The sequence below is a fragment of the Mesoplodon bidens genome (assembly GCF_964165515.1).
Source record: "Mesoplodon bidens genome assembly, chromosome: 2".
Lineage (NCBI taxonomy): Eukaryota > Metazoa > Chordata > Mammalia > Artiodactyla > Ziphiidae > Mesoplodon > Mesoplodon bidens.
Genome location: NC_138177.1, coordinates 101897160 through 101915121, shown reverse-complemented (window position 1 = coordinate 101915121; position 17962 = coordinate 101897160). Strand labels below are relative to the sequence as shown.

At 37.8% G+C, this 17962-nt stretch overlaps 1 protein-coding gene across 1 annotated transcript; it reads left to right on the top strand.

Moving 5' to 3' along the window:
- The first annotated feature begins 722 nt into the window (after nucleotides 1-722).
- LOC308606892 (pyridoxal phosphate phosphatase PHOSPHO2-like) lies at nucleotides 723-1711 on the top strand. The gene has a single exon (XM_081218350.1). The coding sequence runs from the start codon at nucleotides 743-745 to the stop codon at nucleotides 1466-1468; it is 726 nt and encodes a 241-aa protein (XP_081074476.1). The 5' UTR covers nucleotides 723-742; the 3' UTR covers nucleotides 1469-1711.
- Nucleotides 1712-17962: the final 16251 nt, after the last annotated feature.

Below are 17962 nucleotides of genomic sequence, written 5' to 3'. Positions count from 1 at the left end.
GTAAGTAAAAACTAAAAGAATATAGCAATGCTAGACCTACCCTAAAAGAAATATTGAAAAGTCTTCTCTAAATAGAAAAAAAGCAAGAATCTATAGGAAAGGGAAAGTTACAATAGGAAAGGCAAATATATAAAAAGATTGAAGATCACTTAAGTCAGTACACAGATTAAAAATAATCAAAAAAATTCTGTGAAAGTGATTATAACTACAATGAACAGCAAAAGGATAAACATGAAGATGTAAAATAGGACATCAAAATCACAAAATGTGGCCCAGCGTGTGAGTGGGGCGGCCCTCACCCGCAGGCACCCGGAGGAGGCCCGAGGACAGAGTCCTTGGGAGTGGCACTGAGGCCAGAATGGCTGCGGATCTCTGGCCTGGGTCAGTGACGAGCCCTGGGGACCCGGCTGGGCTTGGCCTGGTGCTCCCATCAGCATCCAACGTGCACCTCCCTGGGAACGACAACCAACCAGGTCCCTGTCTCTGGTTTCAGGATGTACCTGGCAGGTTTTCTATCAGATGATCTATTGTAATAATGCTGGAGTTAAGAAGTCTCCATTCCTTTGCTTAGAACTAGAAGACTTTTTCCCTTGCATATAGAATAGGAGTAATGTTGGTTAGAAACTGGCTGGTGTTTAAAACTGAAGATTGTCATGACTGTTTAACTGAAGCTCCATGCTGAAGTAAGATTAATTGTCTTGGAAATCCTGAATTGGGGTAACCCAAATCTGTTTCTGGAGCCATGAAAATTTTGTTGGTTTTTGACTTTGACAATATAATCATAGATGATAATAGTGACATCTGGATTGTACAGTGTGCTCCAGAGAAAGAGCCTCCTATTGAACTACAAGATTCTTATGAAAAAGGATTGTGGACAGAATTTATGGGCAGAGTCTTTAAGTATTTGGGAGATGAAGGTGTAAGAGAAGATGAAATGAAAAGAGCAATGATATCAATGCCTTTCACTCCAGGGGTGGTGGAACTTTTAAACTTTATAAGAAAGTACAAGGATAAATTTGACTGGATCATTATTTCAGATTCAAATTCAGTCTTCATAGATTGGGTTTTAGAAGCTACCAATTTTCATGACGTGTTTGATAAAGTCTTTACAAATCTAGCAGCTTTTTATAGCAATGATCATCTCACTGTGGAAAATTATCATGCTCATTCTTGCACTAGGTGCCCCCAAAGTCATTGCAAAAATGTAGTTTTGGTAGAATTTGTAGGTAAACAGTTACAACGAGGAGTGAATTATATACGAATTGTTTATATAGGTGATGGCAGAAACGATGTCTGCCCAGTAACCTTCTTAAAGAAGAATGATGTTGCCATGCCACAGAAAGGATATACTTTACAGAAAACTCTTTCTAGGATGTCTCAAAATCTTGAGCCTATGGAGTCTTCTGTTGTATCTTGGTCTTCAGGTGTTGAAATAATTTCTCATTTACAATTTCTAATAAAGGAGTAATATACCAGCAATTGAAAAAAAAATCACAAAATGTTGGGAAGAGGACTAAGAAATTGTAGATCTTTTAGAACGTGTTTGAGCTTATATGACTACCAGTCTAAAGGAAGTAGATATAGTTATGGGTTAACATACTTGAAAATCAGGGTAACCACAAATCAGAAACATACAATAGATTCATAAAACCAGAAAGAAAGGAACTCAAGCATAATACAAAAGAAAATCATCAAACCACAAAAGGAAAAAGAAAAAGAAGAAAGGAACAAAGAAGAAATACAAAATCAACTGGAAAACAGATTTCAAAAGGGAATAAGTACGTACTTGTAGATAATTAATTTAATGTCAATGGACCAAATGCTGTAATCAAAAGACATAGACTGGGAGATTGGATAATAAAACGAACCTACAATATGCTGCCTAAAGGAGACCCACTTTAGGGTGAAAGATACTTATAGATTGAAAGTGAGGGGATGGAAAAAGATATTTCATGCAAATGGAAATGACAAGAAAGTGGGGGTAGCAATACTCATATCAGACAAAATAGACTTCAAAACAAAAGCCATAAAGAAAGATAAAGAAGGACACTGTATAATGATAAAAGGATCAATACAAGAAGAAGATATCAACTTGTTAATATATGCACCCAATATAGGAGCACCTCAATACATAAAGCAAATACTAACAGGCATAAAGGGAGAAATTGATGGGAATACAATAATAGTAGAAGGGTTTAACACCCCAGTGACATCAATGGACAGATCTTTCAGGCAGAAAATCAGTAAGACAACAGAGATCATAAATGACACAATACAGCAGTTAGACAATTGATACCTACAGGACACTACATCCAAGAAAACCTCTCAAACCCAGAATACATGTTTTTTTTCAAGTGCCCACGGAATATTCTCTAGGATAGACCATATACAAGGATACAAAACAAGCCTCAAAAAAATCTAAGAGGATAGAAATCATTTCAAGCATCTTTTCTGACCACACGGTATGAAACTAGAAATCAACCACAGAAAGAGAAATGAGAAAAAATTATTTCATAAGACTAAACAACATGCTACTAAAAACCAGTGGGTCAGTGATGAAATCAAAGAGGAAATTAAAAAATCCTCAAGACATAACAACAATGAAAGCACAACCATACAAAATCTATGGGATGCAGCAAAAGCAGTTCTAAGAGGGAAGTTCATAGCAATGCAGGCCTTCCTCATAAAACAGGAAAAATCCCAAATAAACAGCCTAACTTACCACCAAAACAATAGGTATTAGCACAAAAACAGACATATGGATCAATAGAACAGAATAGAGAGCCTAGAAGTAAATCCACACACCTACTGTCAGTTAATTTTTAACAAACGAGGCAAGAATTTACAATGAAGAAAAGACAGTCTCTTCAGCAAGTGGTGTTGGGAAGGCTGGACAGCCACATGTAAATCAATGAAATTAGAACACACCCTCACACCACACACAAAAATAAACTCAAAATGGCTTAAAGACTTAAATATAAGACCTGACACCGTAAAACTCCTAGAAGAGAACATAGGCAAAACATTCTCTGACATAAATTGTAGCAATATTTCTTAGATTAATCTCCCAAGGCAAAAGAAATGAAAGCAGAAATAAACAAATGGGACCTAATCAAACTTAGAAGTTTTTGCACAGCAAAGGAAACTGTAAACAAAATGAAAAGACAACCTACACACTGGGAGAAAATACTTGCAAACGATGCGACTGACAAGGGCTTAATTTCTAAAATATATAAACAGCTCATACAGCTCAATATCAAAATAAAAACAAACAAACCCAATCAAAAATTGGGCAGAAAACCTAAACAGACATTTCTCCAAAGAAGACATGCAGATGGCCAACAGGCACATGAAAAGATGCTCCACATCGTTAATTATTAGAGAAACGCAAATCAAAAGTACAATGAGGTATCATCTCACACTGATCAGAATGGCCATAATTAAATAGCCTACAAATAATAAATGCTATAGAGGGTGTGAAGAAAAGGGAACCCTCCTACACTTGGTGGGAATGTAAATTGGTGCAGCCACTATGGAGAACAGTATGGAGGTTCCTTAAAAAGCTAAAAATAGAGTTACCACATGAGCCACCAATCCCACTCCGGGGCGTATATCTGGAAAAGATGAAAACTCTAATTCAAAAAGATGCATGCACTCCAGTGTTCATAGCAGTGCTATTCACAACAGCCAAAACAACCTAGGTGTCCATTGACGAATGGATAAAGAAGATGTGGTATGTATGTATGTATGTATGTGTATATATATATATATATATATATATATAATGGAATATTATTCAGCCGTAAAAGAAAGAATGAAATAATGTCACTTGCAGAAACATGGACGGACCTAGAGATTATCATACTAAGTGAAGTCAGACAGAGAAAGACAAATATTATATCCCTTATATGAGGTATATAAAAAAATAGTACAAATGAGTTTATTTCCAAAACAGAAACAAACTCATAAATATTGAAAACAAACATGGTTACTGAAAGGGAAGGGAGCTGGGGAGGGATAAATAAGGAGTCTGGGATTAACAGGTACATATTACCATATATAAAATAGATAAACAATAAAGATTTACTGTATAGCACAGGAGCTATATTCAGTATCTTGTAACAACCTGTGAAAAAGTATAAAAAATAATATATATATAAGTATATAACAGAATCACTTTGCTGTACACCTGAAACTAACATAATACTGTTAAATCAACTATATCAATTAAAAAAATATTTAGTATGTATATAAAAACTGCATTCTTGAATTGGGGAGATCTGACTGATTATCTGAGTAAAATTTAGGGGTCTAAGTGGATACTCTTCTTTTTGGATTCTAGCAGGTCATGGGGTACTTAAACATGGTACCTAAGGGGGCCCAAATAGAGACAGTCTCCTATTTGAGCCTTTCCAGAATAGCAAGTCTTTTAAAATGGTGTCTATCAGGGATTATTCCTGTTTTTGTCAGGCAAGCAGGACTTTTGTCTTACAGAGGGTGGACCTGTAGTCTCTTTTCCTTATGAAGGGGAACTTATTATTTAAAGGGAATGCAGCCTTCTTTTACCATATATGGCCTTAGGTCTCATTGACTCATTTCTACTGAATGGATGTCTGCACACACACATTTGTATGTATCCAGCTATCATGTATCTATGTGTTTATTTACATTTCACAACTGACAAATGGCCATAGTAAAATAAAAAAAGAAAAAAAATGAAAAAGCAAGAGACAAAAACAAAACAACAAATTATTTGAAATCCCATCCAGAAAGAACCACTGTGTTACTTTGTTGTATATACTTGGAGTTTCTTGTATACACTTTCTTGGGCATACTAAGTTTTCCTGGGCAAATATATACATACATATATACATATATATGTGTGTGTGTGTGTTACCAAAGTAAGATCATACCAAAATATTACTCTGTAATCTGCTTTTTTTCACTGAATAATATTTTGTGGTTATCCTCGCTCGACAGTAATTGTAGACCTACAACTTCTTTTTTAATGTTTGCCTAGTATTTTGTAGACAGTAATTGTAGACCTACATCTTCTTTTTTAATGTCTGCCTAGTATTTTGTAGGGGAACAAAATTTGCGACCCCAAAATGTCTCTTTGGCATACTGATTGTTTTGAGCTGAAAACAGTTCAAGACTCAAAAGACTCAGGAAGAAACTTTGACCTTCCCCCTAGCTGCTAAAGAGTGTAGATAGAAGACCTGTTCCAGAAGGGAGCCATCACCATAGATAACTATTGTGTGAACTAGATGTGTAGACAGGGAAGAACCTAGCAAAGTCTGTTTGTTAAAACTCCTGTGTCCCATAGTCTCTGCATGGCCCCTGCAAACATTTGCTTTTCCATCTCTATGTTAACTGCCTTCCTCCCCTTTGAACTTCCAAACAATAACTCCCAACTTCCTCTTTTGTCTTTAGCTGAAGATGGTATTTAAGGTGAGGGTTTCAGCCTTTTGGGTGAGTTACTGAGTTTTCCTGGGTCTCTTCCATGTATACATGTTATTAAACTTTTGTGTGATTTTCCACACCATTAAATGCTTATATTATTTTCATTTATGCTATTATAATTATTAAGTTGATAGATATCCTCATACAAGTATCTTTGTGCATTTGTTTAATTATTTTCTTTGGATAAATTCCTAGAAGTGTGATTTCTGAGTCAGTGGTTTTGGGATGCTTTTGACATACATTGCCAGACAGAACTCCAGAAAGGTTGTACCAATTACTGCAATTTTTTTGCAGGTATAATTTATACATACTAAAGTGCACAAACTTGACGTGTATTGCTCAATTAATTTTTACAAATATATGTACCTGTGTAACCACCATTCAGATCAAGATATAGAACATATCCATCACCCCAGAAAGCTCCCCCTTGAGGTAACCACTATTTTGACTTTTGCTGCCATGGATTACCTTTGTTCTTGAACTTCATATAAATGGAATCATGCAATGCATACTTTCATATGTCTGGCTTCTTTTGCTCAACATAATATTTTGGGGATTCATTCTTATTGTTGCCTATATCAGTATCCCTTTTTTTAAATTTGAGAATAGTATTTATTTCATTGTATAAATATGCCATAGACATTTTTAATCCACTCCCCTGGTGATGGGTATTTGTGTTATTTCAAATTTGAGGCTACTGTGAATCAAGTTGCTGTGAACAGCGTTCTACATGTCTTTATGTGAATATATTCATTCATTTCTGATGGTTGCATATTAAATAGTGGCATTGCTGGGCCATAGGATAGGCATATATTTTGCTTTATTAGATACTGCTAAATTGAATATTAATTTGAGTATAAATTTAGGCAATTTACCCTCTCCCAGCAATGTACTAAAAGTTCTAGTTCCTCAACACCTGAAAGTCCTTTTTCTAGCCTTCTCTAGCCATCTTGCTCTAGTTATGGTGGGAAACATTTACCTCCTCCCTATCTTTGATTATATGCTTAATCTAGCTCTTACTAAATTCATTTATTCATTAATTCTTGTATTTAGTTAATAAATATTTATTAAGCTATTATTATGTGCCTGGTACTATATTAAGCCTTGTACATACAAAGATAAGAACAAGTTCTTAAGGAAGTTATAGTCTAGTAGAAAAGACAGATACAAACACCTAGTTAAAGTGTGTGATGAATGCAACAGCATAAGCATGTACCTGTGCAGAAGCACATGGTCATACAAAAAAAGAATAATATTAGATGTGAGAGAGAGGGAGTGGCAAACAAGAGCCTTGAGGTTCTACAAAAGAGATGATAATCATAATTAACATCTGTTGAACACATGTTATCCTACATACTATGCTAAAAGCGTAGTCTCATCCTAGTTAGTCTTTGGTGTAGGTTATATTATTATGATGCTCATCTTACAACTGAGTCACCTGAGGCCTGGAGAAGTTAAGCAACTTATCCACAGCCACACAACTAGTAGGTGAGGAAGCTGGGATTTGAACCCGGGAAGTCTGATTCTGGAGCATACAGGAGACCCCTGCCGAGATGATGTGTGAGCAGAGGAGTTTTGGAGGACTTTCTAGGTAGTGATAGCAACTGTACACAGGCAGGAAGATAAGATACAGTCTGGCAAGTCTGAGGAACCTCCAGCAAGAGGCCCGAGGGAGCATGGTAATCAGCAAGGAGAGATTGGATATGAAAGCTGGCAGGGGCCGGATCCGGGGTGAAGTGAAGTTGGAGTTCCTATGATGGCTTTTCACTGGAGAGCACCTCTCCCTCTGCCCCATCACTGCATACCAAACAATAATTTAAATGTTTCATCATGTTGTTGAATGAGCCATTTGGGCACACTTACCAAATAACTGAGCATTCCAGTGGAGCGGGAAGAATTACTTGCAAGTATGGGAGCAGACCCTGGTTTCAGACATGATGGCTCCCACAGTGCCTGCCTGCCCGGTGCGTTCTGTTGAGTACACCCATCTGCTGGTGAGACGGCGGCTTTCAGATGAGCTGAGGACAGTGTTCCCCAGCCCTCCCAAAGGGTCCAGTTATAAAAGGATAAAACCCACACAGTGTTCCAATGTGTAGTGCAATGGGCAACGCCAGGTTTTGCTAAAATAGGATTAAGTTAAGAAACGCACACTGTGAACCATTTGTCTGGTTAAATAATTTAACAGTTCTTGCGTTCCTGCTTCAGTTTCAACAGAAAACGCTTCTCTGGGGGGTTCTCCTTGCGCACATCATCAGACTAATCATGTGGAAGCCTGACTGGTGCCAGTTGGATTGGGGGAGAGCGGGTGGGTGCTTGGTGGTCCCCATGATGATGGGAAAGGAGGCAACGCAAAGTATACCTTTGGGGAAAATGCAAACTTTTCTGCCTGCGGAGTGAGAGTGTGTGTTAGTATGCAGAGCCTGTTGGCCCATTGTTGGAGACTCCAGCTTTCTCAGCAGAATGTCTGGCAGATGGCTTGCATTTGCACTCGCCTTCTGGAGAAGGAATTCGCTACCAACAACATAAGCCGCAGCTTTTCTTTTCAGAATTTACAACAAATTGGCCAGAATGGCAATTTAAAAAAAACATTAGCATCACTATTTCCACATTCCCTTTCTGAATAGGGTAAATGATTCCCTCTCCAACTGTGTCATTTGCACGATTTCCCCCCCAAATGTTTATTAAAACGATTTAGGTATTTCATTATGCAAAATGACTTTTATAAAAAGACCTTTCTTTTTTGCCCCACCGTCACACATAATTTCTTTTGTCACTTGTTATAGAGTGGAGTTATGTGAAGCTAGGACATATTATTTGTTCTAGTCTGTATTGGATAATTTATTACATTAAGAAACCAATAATTTTCAAATATAATCAGATTTAAGTTTTTAATAAGATTCATCTTCCCATTCACACTTGCTTAATTTAAGGATATTAAATCTGATCAGGAACGAGCCGCCTCTCAAAGTCTTGTGTGCCCATTAAAGGGCTTTATTCCTGATGTGTTAATAGGATTTAATTACATTACCGTCTTCATGCAGAGTCACAGTGCGATAGTTAACTGTGATAAGCCAAGCAAACAATAGCCTGAAAAGGAAGTGGTGTATAGCAGTTGGTTTATCCGCTTAGAAAATCAAGATGATTATTATTTTAAAATTGATGGTTGCATGCATTTGCATCATGTTTAGTTCAAAAGCTGAAGAGAACAAACTTTCCCTTTCCTTTCCCTCTTTAAAAAGAAAATCACTTAAAAGGCCACCCACATAAAAGGTGAACAATAAACATTTAACAGAAACTACTTAATTGCCATTTATCTGTTGAATTGCAATGAGATTTTTACTATTGACTACAGAGAGATTTGTTTCAACAATTTACCCTGCTATTCTTTAGTCTTTTTGACTATCACATCTGTGATTTGGGGTTCAGAGTAATAGCTGTGTTCCTTGTTAAGAAGTAATGACTTTAAAATTGATCTTTTATCCTGTCTTACTTTTTTTTTTTTACTTCTGCTCCTGCTCTTGCCCCTGTACACCTTCCCAAGTTTCCCAATTAGTTTAATGACAGACAGCAGGGCTTCAGGCTTCATGCTTCTATGGCTTGATGAGAGTAGGAGTCAGGATGCAGCCCTCAGTAAATCTTGTCAATTTCTCCATCAAGATCATTTGCATCGGTTGGAAGTGTTGACTTCTGTGAATTTCCGTTTCATGTGAACTTGACAGAACTCAGTACTTTTGCTCCATCACAGATGCCTGTGAAATAGAAGAATGATTTTTAGAGCATTCCAATGAATTAAAAAAAAAAAAAGAAAGAAAAAAAGGAAAAAGAAAAAGAACCCAGCAATATGGTATCTGGTTGAACTTTTCACTTCCAAAGTGATTGACAACTTCTGACACATTTTCATGAGAGATCATAGACCTGGCAAACAAAATTTGAGATGATATACAGTCTTGCTTTACTTTGTTAAAATCTGTTATGGAAGTAGAAAAAAAAAAGTATGAAAAGGCTTCAGAGTTTTTTTGGTTTTTTTTTGTTTTGTTTTTTGTTTTTTTTGCTGAGCCAAGTTGGTGGGAGGTGGAGAGAATGGGAAGAGATTGAAGATTCCCTGCACTATTGTTCTGCTTCTCTCAGAGCCACTCCACTTTTGTCTCTTCTATGTGTTGGGATTTCGAATATGTTATTAAAGCAGTTCTATTTTCCAAAATTTTTTGAAAATCAAAGAACATCATTTACTGTTGTCAGGGAGGAAGAAATTTTCCTCTACCCTACTAGGTTCTTCTGGCTGGTCTAAGAATTAAATTGGCGTGAGACAGATTAACAGGAGAAATTCACACAAAAGTTTAAAAACATGCATACATGGGAGAGACCCAGGAAAACTGAGTAACTCATCCAAAATGGCTGAAACCCTCACCTTAACTACCATCATCAGCTAAAGACAAAATGATGGTGTTGGGGTAGTGGCTTGGGACTTCAAAAAGGAAGAAGGAGATTGACATGGAGAAGGAAGAGTAAATGTTTGGTAAACAAATGTTTGCTGGGTCATGCAGAGACAATGGGACACAGTGGAATTTTAACAAACAGACTTTGCTAGGTTTCTTCCTGTCTAGCTTAGTTCCCACTATATTTATCTATGCTGATGACTCCCTTCCCAGAATAGGTCCTCTATCAACATTCTTTAGGTAGTTAGGGTGAAAGTCACAGAGATTTTTCCTGAGCCTTTTGGGCTTTAAGATAATCAATCTAGGGCTTCCCTGGTGGCGCAGTGGTTGAGAGTCCGCCTGCCGATGCAGGGGACACGGGTTCGTGCCCCGGTCCGGGAGGATCCCACATGCCGTGGAGCGGCTAGGCCCGTGAGCCATGGCCGCTGAGCCTGTGTGTCCGGAGCCTGCGCTCCGCAAGGGAAGAGGCCACAACAGTGAGAGGCCCGCGTAACACACACACACAAAAAAATAAAAAATAAAATAAAATAATAAAATAAAATAATCAACCTAAATGGGTCCTCATGCCAAAGAGACACATTTTGGGGTGGCAATTTTTTCTCCCCTTCCCTGTCCATCCCTCAGCCTGTAGTTTATGGTTACCACCAAGACTCCAGTGCAGATTCTTCCAGAACTGGCTCTGAGCACAGTAGAACTGGGAAGGCAGCTGAGGCCCCTCCTGTGCTGAGGTTTTGTGCACTTCTCCTGGTCTGCTGTATCCTCAGGTCTGTGTTAACTCATATCTGTGTTGCTGGCTCTTTGTTTGGGCAAATGACCACTGCACTTGTTCTATCTTCAATTTCTGCTCAAATGTACTCTCTTCCATGAAATCTTTTCCTAACTTTCAAGTTGCAATTGATTTCTTTTCTTCTTGTGCTCCCTATGCTACACTTAACTGTTTTCTACCTTCTATCTGTGACCAGGTCTGTTTCTTACACTAGCTATTGAGTTCTTAAATCCAGAGACAGGGTCTTGTTTATCTTTAAATGAAATATCAAATAAGAGATAATCCAAATAAATTCTAGCATGTGGGTGCTCAACAATGCTAATTCTTTTTTCACCTTCGAAATCCAGCAAATTTCTTTTAGGATATAGGATATGCTTAATACATATTTGGAAAATCGAATGTTTCATTTTCCTTCTAGGTATTTGGACTTCGATTAGGAAATTTCCTTGTATTCTTTGGTACTCATACGTAATTTTTGTTTTGTCAGTTCTCTTAGTCATCATCATTGTGACATTGTATTATATGCTATTACTCTTGACTTGTACTGATATAAATTTTCCTTTTCCTGTTCCAACTTTGCTTCCTCTTCTTTTATCCCCTACTCTTTCCCAGCTACAGTGTAGGGGAAGAAATATTTTTCCCCTCTCTATTCCTAGGTTCAGTGGCTGGGGCTCACGAATCAAACTGATGAAAGACGGATTCACAAGAGGAAACCAGTCTTAATTACATACATATGCACAGGAGTTCACAAAGACAAATATGGTTCCAGGAGGTGGCCAGATGATTGATGTTTATATACCATCTTAGGCTAAAGAAAGACGTGGGTTTTGGGCTTCTGGGCAGGCGAAGTGAGTTAAGGAAAGGTGAGAGGAGGAAGTATATGGTAAATAAGTGTTTACCTTCTTATGCAGATAAGAGTCTTTCAGGTGATAAGAATTATCTCCAGCAATAGCTCTCTTCCTAGACATTTTACAAATGGAAGTTTTCTTTATAAATGTAAATTTCCTTTACAAAAAAGGAAATTTATACTTTATTTTTAGGCAGTTAGGAGAAGCTAAACAGCTTTACCTGCATTTGCTGGTTCTCAGTTGCCTTTAACTCAAAATAATTCATATACCAAAGTGGCATATTTTGGAGTGGCATATTCTGGTACCCTTAATTAACATGTTCCTATCAATATTTATATTGACTCTAAATTATAATATATAGGTGCGGCTCTCCTAGAATCTCCTACTTACCCCATTTATGTAGCATTCCTTCAACTGTCAATTCCTGCATGTTCCTACTATGTCCTCAGACATTGAAGTCCACAGTGGGAATACAAAAATAAGAAATTTTGTTATCCTCAAACTTATATAAATAGATTATAACTGAGTGGGAGAGACAGCAAACATGAATGCAGAAAACTGTAATATTCTAAGCTAAATGAAGTATAGTTTCTACCAGTTTAGCAGATCATAATAGTCCTTAATAAAATATTAATGCACTTTATTTATTTACATGGTTAATTATAAACACAGTTAACATTATTTTCTCAGAGTTCATACTTAATGAATCTAATTTAAATGAATCCATAAGAGGGCAATGAATAGTTGTCCACACTCATACAGTTTTTCAAAAGCTGTAAGCAAATACTGTCAAAAGGTTATCCCTGTGACTTTGTGGTTACTGAAAAGGCAACCAAATAGAAGACTATCTTATCATAATTATTAAAGTTAGAGATAGATCGCAGAAGATTAGAGACAGAACAAAGAGCATATAGAGTATGAGGCGAGTATACAAGTTCACTGCTGAGCAACCCTGTTTTCCTACTCTGAGTTCCTCCATGTGGATAACAGCCTGACAATTATCATTATTTACATCCTATACATCTATTTGAGTTATTACCCTCAAGTATTTTACTTCCTCCTACACCTCATTTCAATCATTGTTTTGTGTCTTCTATCTTCACTTCCCTGGAGCTGCATTTTAGTGTTGCAGTCTACTTGATCACTTCTCTACTGTTCAAGTAGCATTTCTTCTAGAGTTTCTCAGAGCCAGACCATGTGCACATGCACGTGCACGCACACACACACACACACTAACTTGCACAGTGATAAAGAAAGGCCATGTCGTGTGGACAGTGAAAAGTTGTTTGGTGCGGTTGAAGTACAGGGGCAGTGTGGGGAGAAAAGGGTGGGAGGTATATAGGGGATAGTTCAGGTGATGAAGACCCAAGGGAGCTGGACTGAACGCAGAAGAAAATTCTGGATTCACAGTATGGGAACAGGAACTATTGTACAATCACAGGTTAATTTTCAAAATAGGCATGTTCTGCAAAAGTAAAGTGAATTTCTAAATCTCTTTTAATTTTTTTTTTTTTTTTTTTTTTTTTTTTTTTTGCGGTACGCGGGCCTCTCACTGTTGTGGCCTCTCCCGTTGCGGAGCACAGGCTCCGGAAGCGCAGGCTCAGCGGCCATGGCTCACGGGCCCAGCCGCTTCGCGGCATGTGGGATCTTCCCGGAACGGGGCATGAACCCGTGTCCCCTGCATCGGCAGGCGGACTCTCAACCACTGCGCCACCAGGGAAGCCCTAATTTTTTTTTTATGAAAAATATTAGAGTCATGTCTTTGGAGAGAAATTTGGTCCTAATGTATTAGAAAATAAAACCTACAGTCTACTGGTGTCTGCTTCTCCTTTTCCTCTTTCAGGGCCCAGTTCCAAATTTCCCCAGTGATCTATATTTCCCTTGAAGTTTTGTGGTACCAGTTAGATGCCATCTTTGTAATTTTTTTTAATATTAAGAAAAATTATCAAAAATCTGTAAATTAGACTTAAGAGGACAATTACATATCCATTCTAGGTTTATTTACTTTTCTGGGAGAATGTATCATTCATTGCTTTGTTATTAATGGCCTGAAACAGATAGACTGCCAGATATTTCTCCAGCAAAAATGGGTTTCTTTGGAATCAGCAGAGAATTGCAATTCAGAGTCTGCAATTATGGCAAGCCATGTGCAAGTCCCCCACTGCAAGGGAAAGAGAACTCTTTTATAGAGGGGAAAAGGAAGTTGGGAGGGCTACAGTAAACAGAGTCCATGGCTTTTCATTGGCTGAATCCTTGCAAGGAAAAAAGAAGAGTCTTTCTTCTTCCTGCTGGGCTCTGCTATTGTCGCAGGGTATGAGAGCTCCCCTTCTGGTCTCCTGACTCAGTTTAATTGAGGTTTCTGTTTACTAATTTTATACACTATCTACTATTTTTTTAAATTTATTTATTTTATTTTTGGCTGTGTTGGGTCTTCGTTGCTGTGCGCGGGCTTTCTCTCGTTGTGGCGAGTGGGGGCTACTGTTCGTTGTGGTGCACAGGCTTCTCATTGCAGTGGCTTCTCTTGTTGTGAAGCATGGGCTCTAGGCACATGGGCTTCAGTAGTTGTGGCACGCGGGCTCAGTAGTTGTGGCTCACGGGCTCTAGAGCACAGGCTCAGGGGTTGTGGTGCATGGGCTTAGTTGCTCTGCGGCATGTGGGACTTCCCGGACCAGGGCTTGAATCCGTGTCCCCTCCATTGGCAGGCGGATTCTTAACCACTGCGCCACCAGGGAAGCCCCTACATTATCTACTATTAATTGAGGGCTTGAACTATGTGAAGTTATATGTTGACTCATACGTTTGTATCTAGTTTTGATGGAAATTATTTTTGTTCAGCAGGTAAGGTAACCAAAAAGTTTTGATTTAGTGTCTTAGAGGACTCAACCAGTTTGTATCTAATTTAACAATCTTATTTTAATATTCTTTATCATTTCTTTATAAAATTTCTACTGGTGTTCTTTAAGTTAGTTTACCATCTTACTGTTTTCTTTGTTAATTTATGAGCACAATACATTCTTTCACATGGGTTCATTTTATTTTGTGTAAGAGTCATGTTTTTGGATATTTTAGGGGAACAATATACTTTGATAATATAATCATAAATTCTTCATAGGCTTTAAAAAAGTAAAATACCAGAACTTGTATGCCCACAGAGTCATCAGAGCTAGTTTATGAGCCATGTACATTTGATAGTTCTGACTCATTTTGATCTAAAATAATACTTTACAGCTTGATTATCCTCCTTGGTTAGTAGGTATCTTTGTATAGTATTTTTAGTTTTTTATTATAGTTTTTTACCTCCCAAATCCAAACCTTTAAAAAGGATAGGAATTTGTTACCACTGAGGATATGTGGGAAAAGAGCAGTGATGCAGGATCTGAGGGAGGTTATATAACAGGACTTTCTTAAATGCTTTCGTTAAAGACAGCATTTGGGAGTATATCTATAGTTTTCCAGGCAAATACTACGGTTTAGTTCAATTCAACTAACTTTCATGGAGCATTTACCCTGGACCAGGCACTGTGAATGGGCTTGGGGATATAAAGATGAATGGGTTGTAGTTGTTGGATTGAGATATTTATAGCAGAATATAAGGCAAATAGCAGTGTGTGTATATGTATGTGTATAGATAGATAGTGGTTTTTTCCAAGTTCCACTGCAGAGGAGAAAATGATTTGTTTCATCTATAGCTATTAAGGAGTGACATCACTTGGGCTTCTTTCTAGGAATAAGTTGGTGTTCCTCAAGCTGACAAGTTTGGGGGAAGAAAATGTGCAAGTGTGGTATTAAGGGGCTTGACATATTTGGAGCATTGGATGTGGTTCAGCATTACTGGAGCATAAGTTCAAGGTGGAGTGATGAGAAGGATGAAGGGGTGAGCTAAATAGGAGTTGGCTCATGGAGGACCTACGGAGGACTTTGAACACTGTATTGCTTCCTTTGTTGCTGTAACAAATTACCACAAATGTAGTGGCTTAAAGCAACAAATGTATTTTCTTAAATGGGTCTGCAGGTCTGTGTTTCTTCTGGAGGCTCTAGTGAGGAATCTGTTTCCTTGCCTTTTCCAGCTTCTACAGGATGCCTGCCTTCCTTGGCTTGTGCTCTGTGCCCCCCTACCCCCATCATTCTGTTGTTACTTACTTTCTCTGACTCTGACCCTTCTACTTCTCACTTATAATGACCCTTGTGATTACATTGGGCCCACCTGGATAATTCCAGATAAAAACCTCCCCATCTTAAGACCCCTAACTTAATCATATCTTCAGAGTCCCTTTTGCCTTATAAAGTTACATATTCAGATTTCAGAGATCAGTATGTGGACATCTTTGGGAGGTCATTATTTAGCCTACCACAAGCAGTATTATTACAGTCTGGGGAAACCATTTGAAGATTGTGAACAGATACTGTATTGACATAGTGGTTCTGAAAGTCAACTGGAGTGTTGCAAGTGATTCAGATCAGTATCTCTGAGATGGGTCTGGGAGCAGTAGTCTTAACAGGCATCCAGGTGATTCAGATGCAGGTGGTTTTGGAATCACTCCTTGGGAGACACTATTTTGATGGCTGGATGGATAAGGGACTAGAGAGGGAAGAGCTTAGAGCCAACAAGATTTGTTGGTAGACTATTGCAGTAGCACACAGTAGAAGGTAAATAATACATTTGTTGATCAACAAAAACCTTCCAAAGGCCCTGGGAGAATATAGTATATTCATGAAGAGCATGTATGATGTGTATGTGTTAGCATATATATACTACTATATATAAAATAGATAAACAACAAAGACCTACTGTATACCACAGGGAACTATACTCAATATTTTGTAATAACCTATAAAGGAAAAGAATCAAAAAATAGATATATATGTATGTATATCTGAATCACTTTGCTGTACACCTGAAACTAACACAACATTGTAAATCAACTCTATTTCAATAAAAAAAATTTAAAAAAAGAGCACATATGATGGAGTCAGACAGATCTAGTTTTAATTTTATCACTTATACTTGTCATCTTGGCAAGTTACTTCATTTCTTTAAGTCTCAATTTTTTTTATCTGAAAGTGGGAATAATAATATCTATCTTATGTGGTAGTTTTGAGGATTAAATACAATGTGTCAGAAAAGCACTTGGCGCAGTGCCTGGTGAATAGTAAGCACTCACAAATAATGGCTACTGTTTTAAGTATCATTATATCTAAAGGACAGATGTTATTTTCTAGCAAAATGCTCAATTTAATTCTAAAATAAATGCAGAATATCTGTGAGATATTCATCTGTTTGTCATGCAGTTAACCTGAAGCTCTACAGAAAACAAAACAACAACATGAAAAACTCAGAAGTGCCCCTGGAACACAGAGTCAGCACACCTTGCTTCTTAAATGTATAAAGCATTCCTCAGGACATGTTACTCTTTGATTCTTCAGATCCTGTTTTCTGGCACTTTGTGGGCCCAAAGGGGATGATCAGCCTAAAGGCAGAGGATGTAGACAGAGCAGAGGCAAAGCATCAAATGCAACAGAGAATGAGTAGCCGTTAGGAGAGACCACTTGTTAGAACACGCATGTGGAAATAATGGAAAGTCCTATCTGCCAAAATATTGGAAGCAAGAAAATTTAATAAAACAGGACTTTGAGTTCAGAAACTCCTCTACTTATAACTTATAGAGAGTTTTAGGAATTTTCAGAGAAATTAGATCAAAGTTTGTCTCAGAAGAAAGATGTTCCAGCTTTTCCAGCCAGACAACTTTAGTGGTCACATGTGGGCATTACAACAAAGGGCAGTAGAGTGTTTCTTTGTGTTTATGAATAAATAGGTTTAGGAATAGCCTTTCAGCACTAACCTGTGATCGGGTAGAGGAGCTTCTGCTTTGTGATACAAATGGATTCCCTTTCTTACTAATTAAGTGATAGAAAATCATCCTTAAGAAAGTTTCTGTGTAATGAGGCAAACACATTTGCTCGCTGAAGGAGGTGGTTGGGGGAGGTGATTGTGTCAGTGGGTGGGAGACAGGAGCAGAGTGAAGCCATTGGTGGCAGGTGGCACCAACCCTGTCCCTTCATTCCTGCTTGTAGATGTGTCCACTTAGGTTGACTGGGCAGCCCACTTGGTAGAACACTATTTGTTAGGAGAGAAAAGTGATCACCTATACCAAAATCCAAAGGGAATATTTAGCCTACTTAAAATAAGAAATTGCTTTCAGGTAGGAACTATCTGTTGACATTCAAACAATTGCTATACACTGCTTATTGACAATCACGCTTAATTATTCATTAAAGTTAGTCCCTAAAAGGCCTGTACTTACCAATTTTTTGTTAATCTAGTTTATGAGACTACATTTTGAACCATATCAAAACTGTATTTTGGGGAAATATTTCACAGTTCCATTTGAAATAATGTGGTTGTACTGAATTATCCCATTTTGCAGATGAAGAAATTAACAGACCCTGTT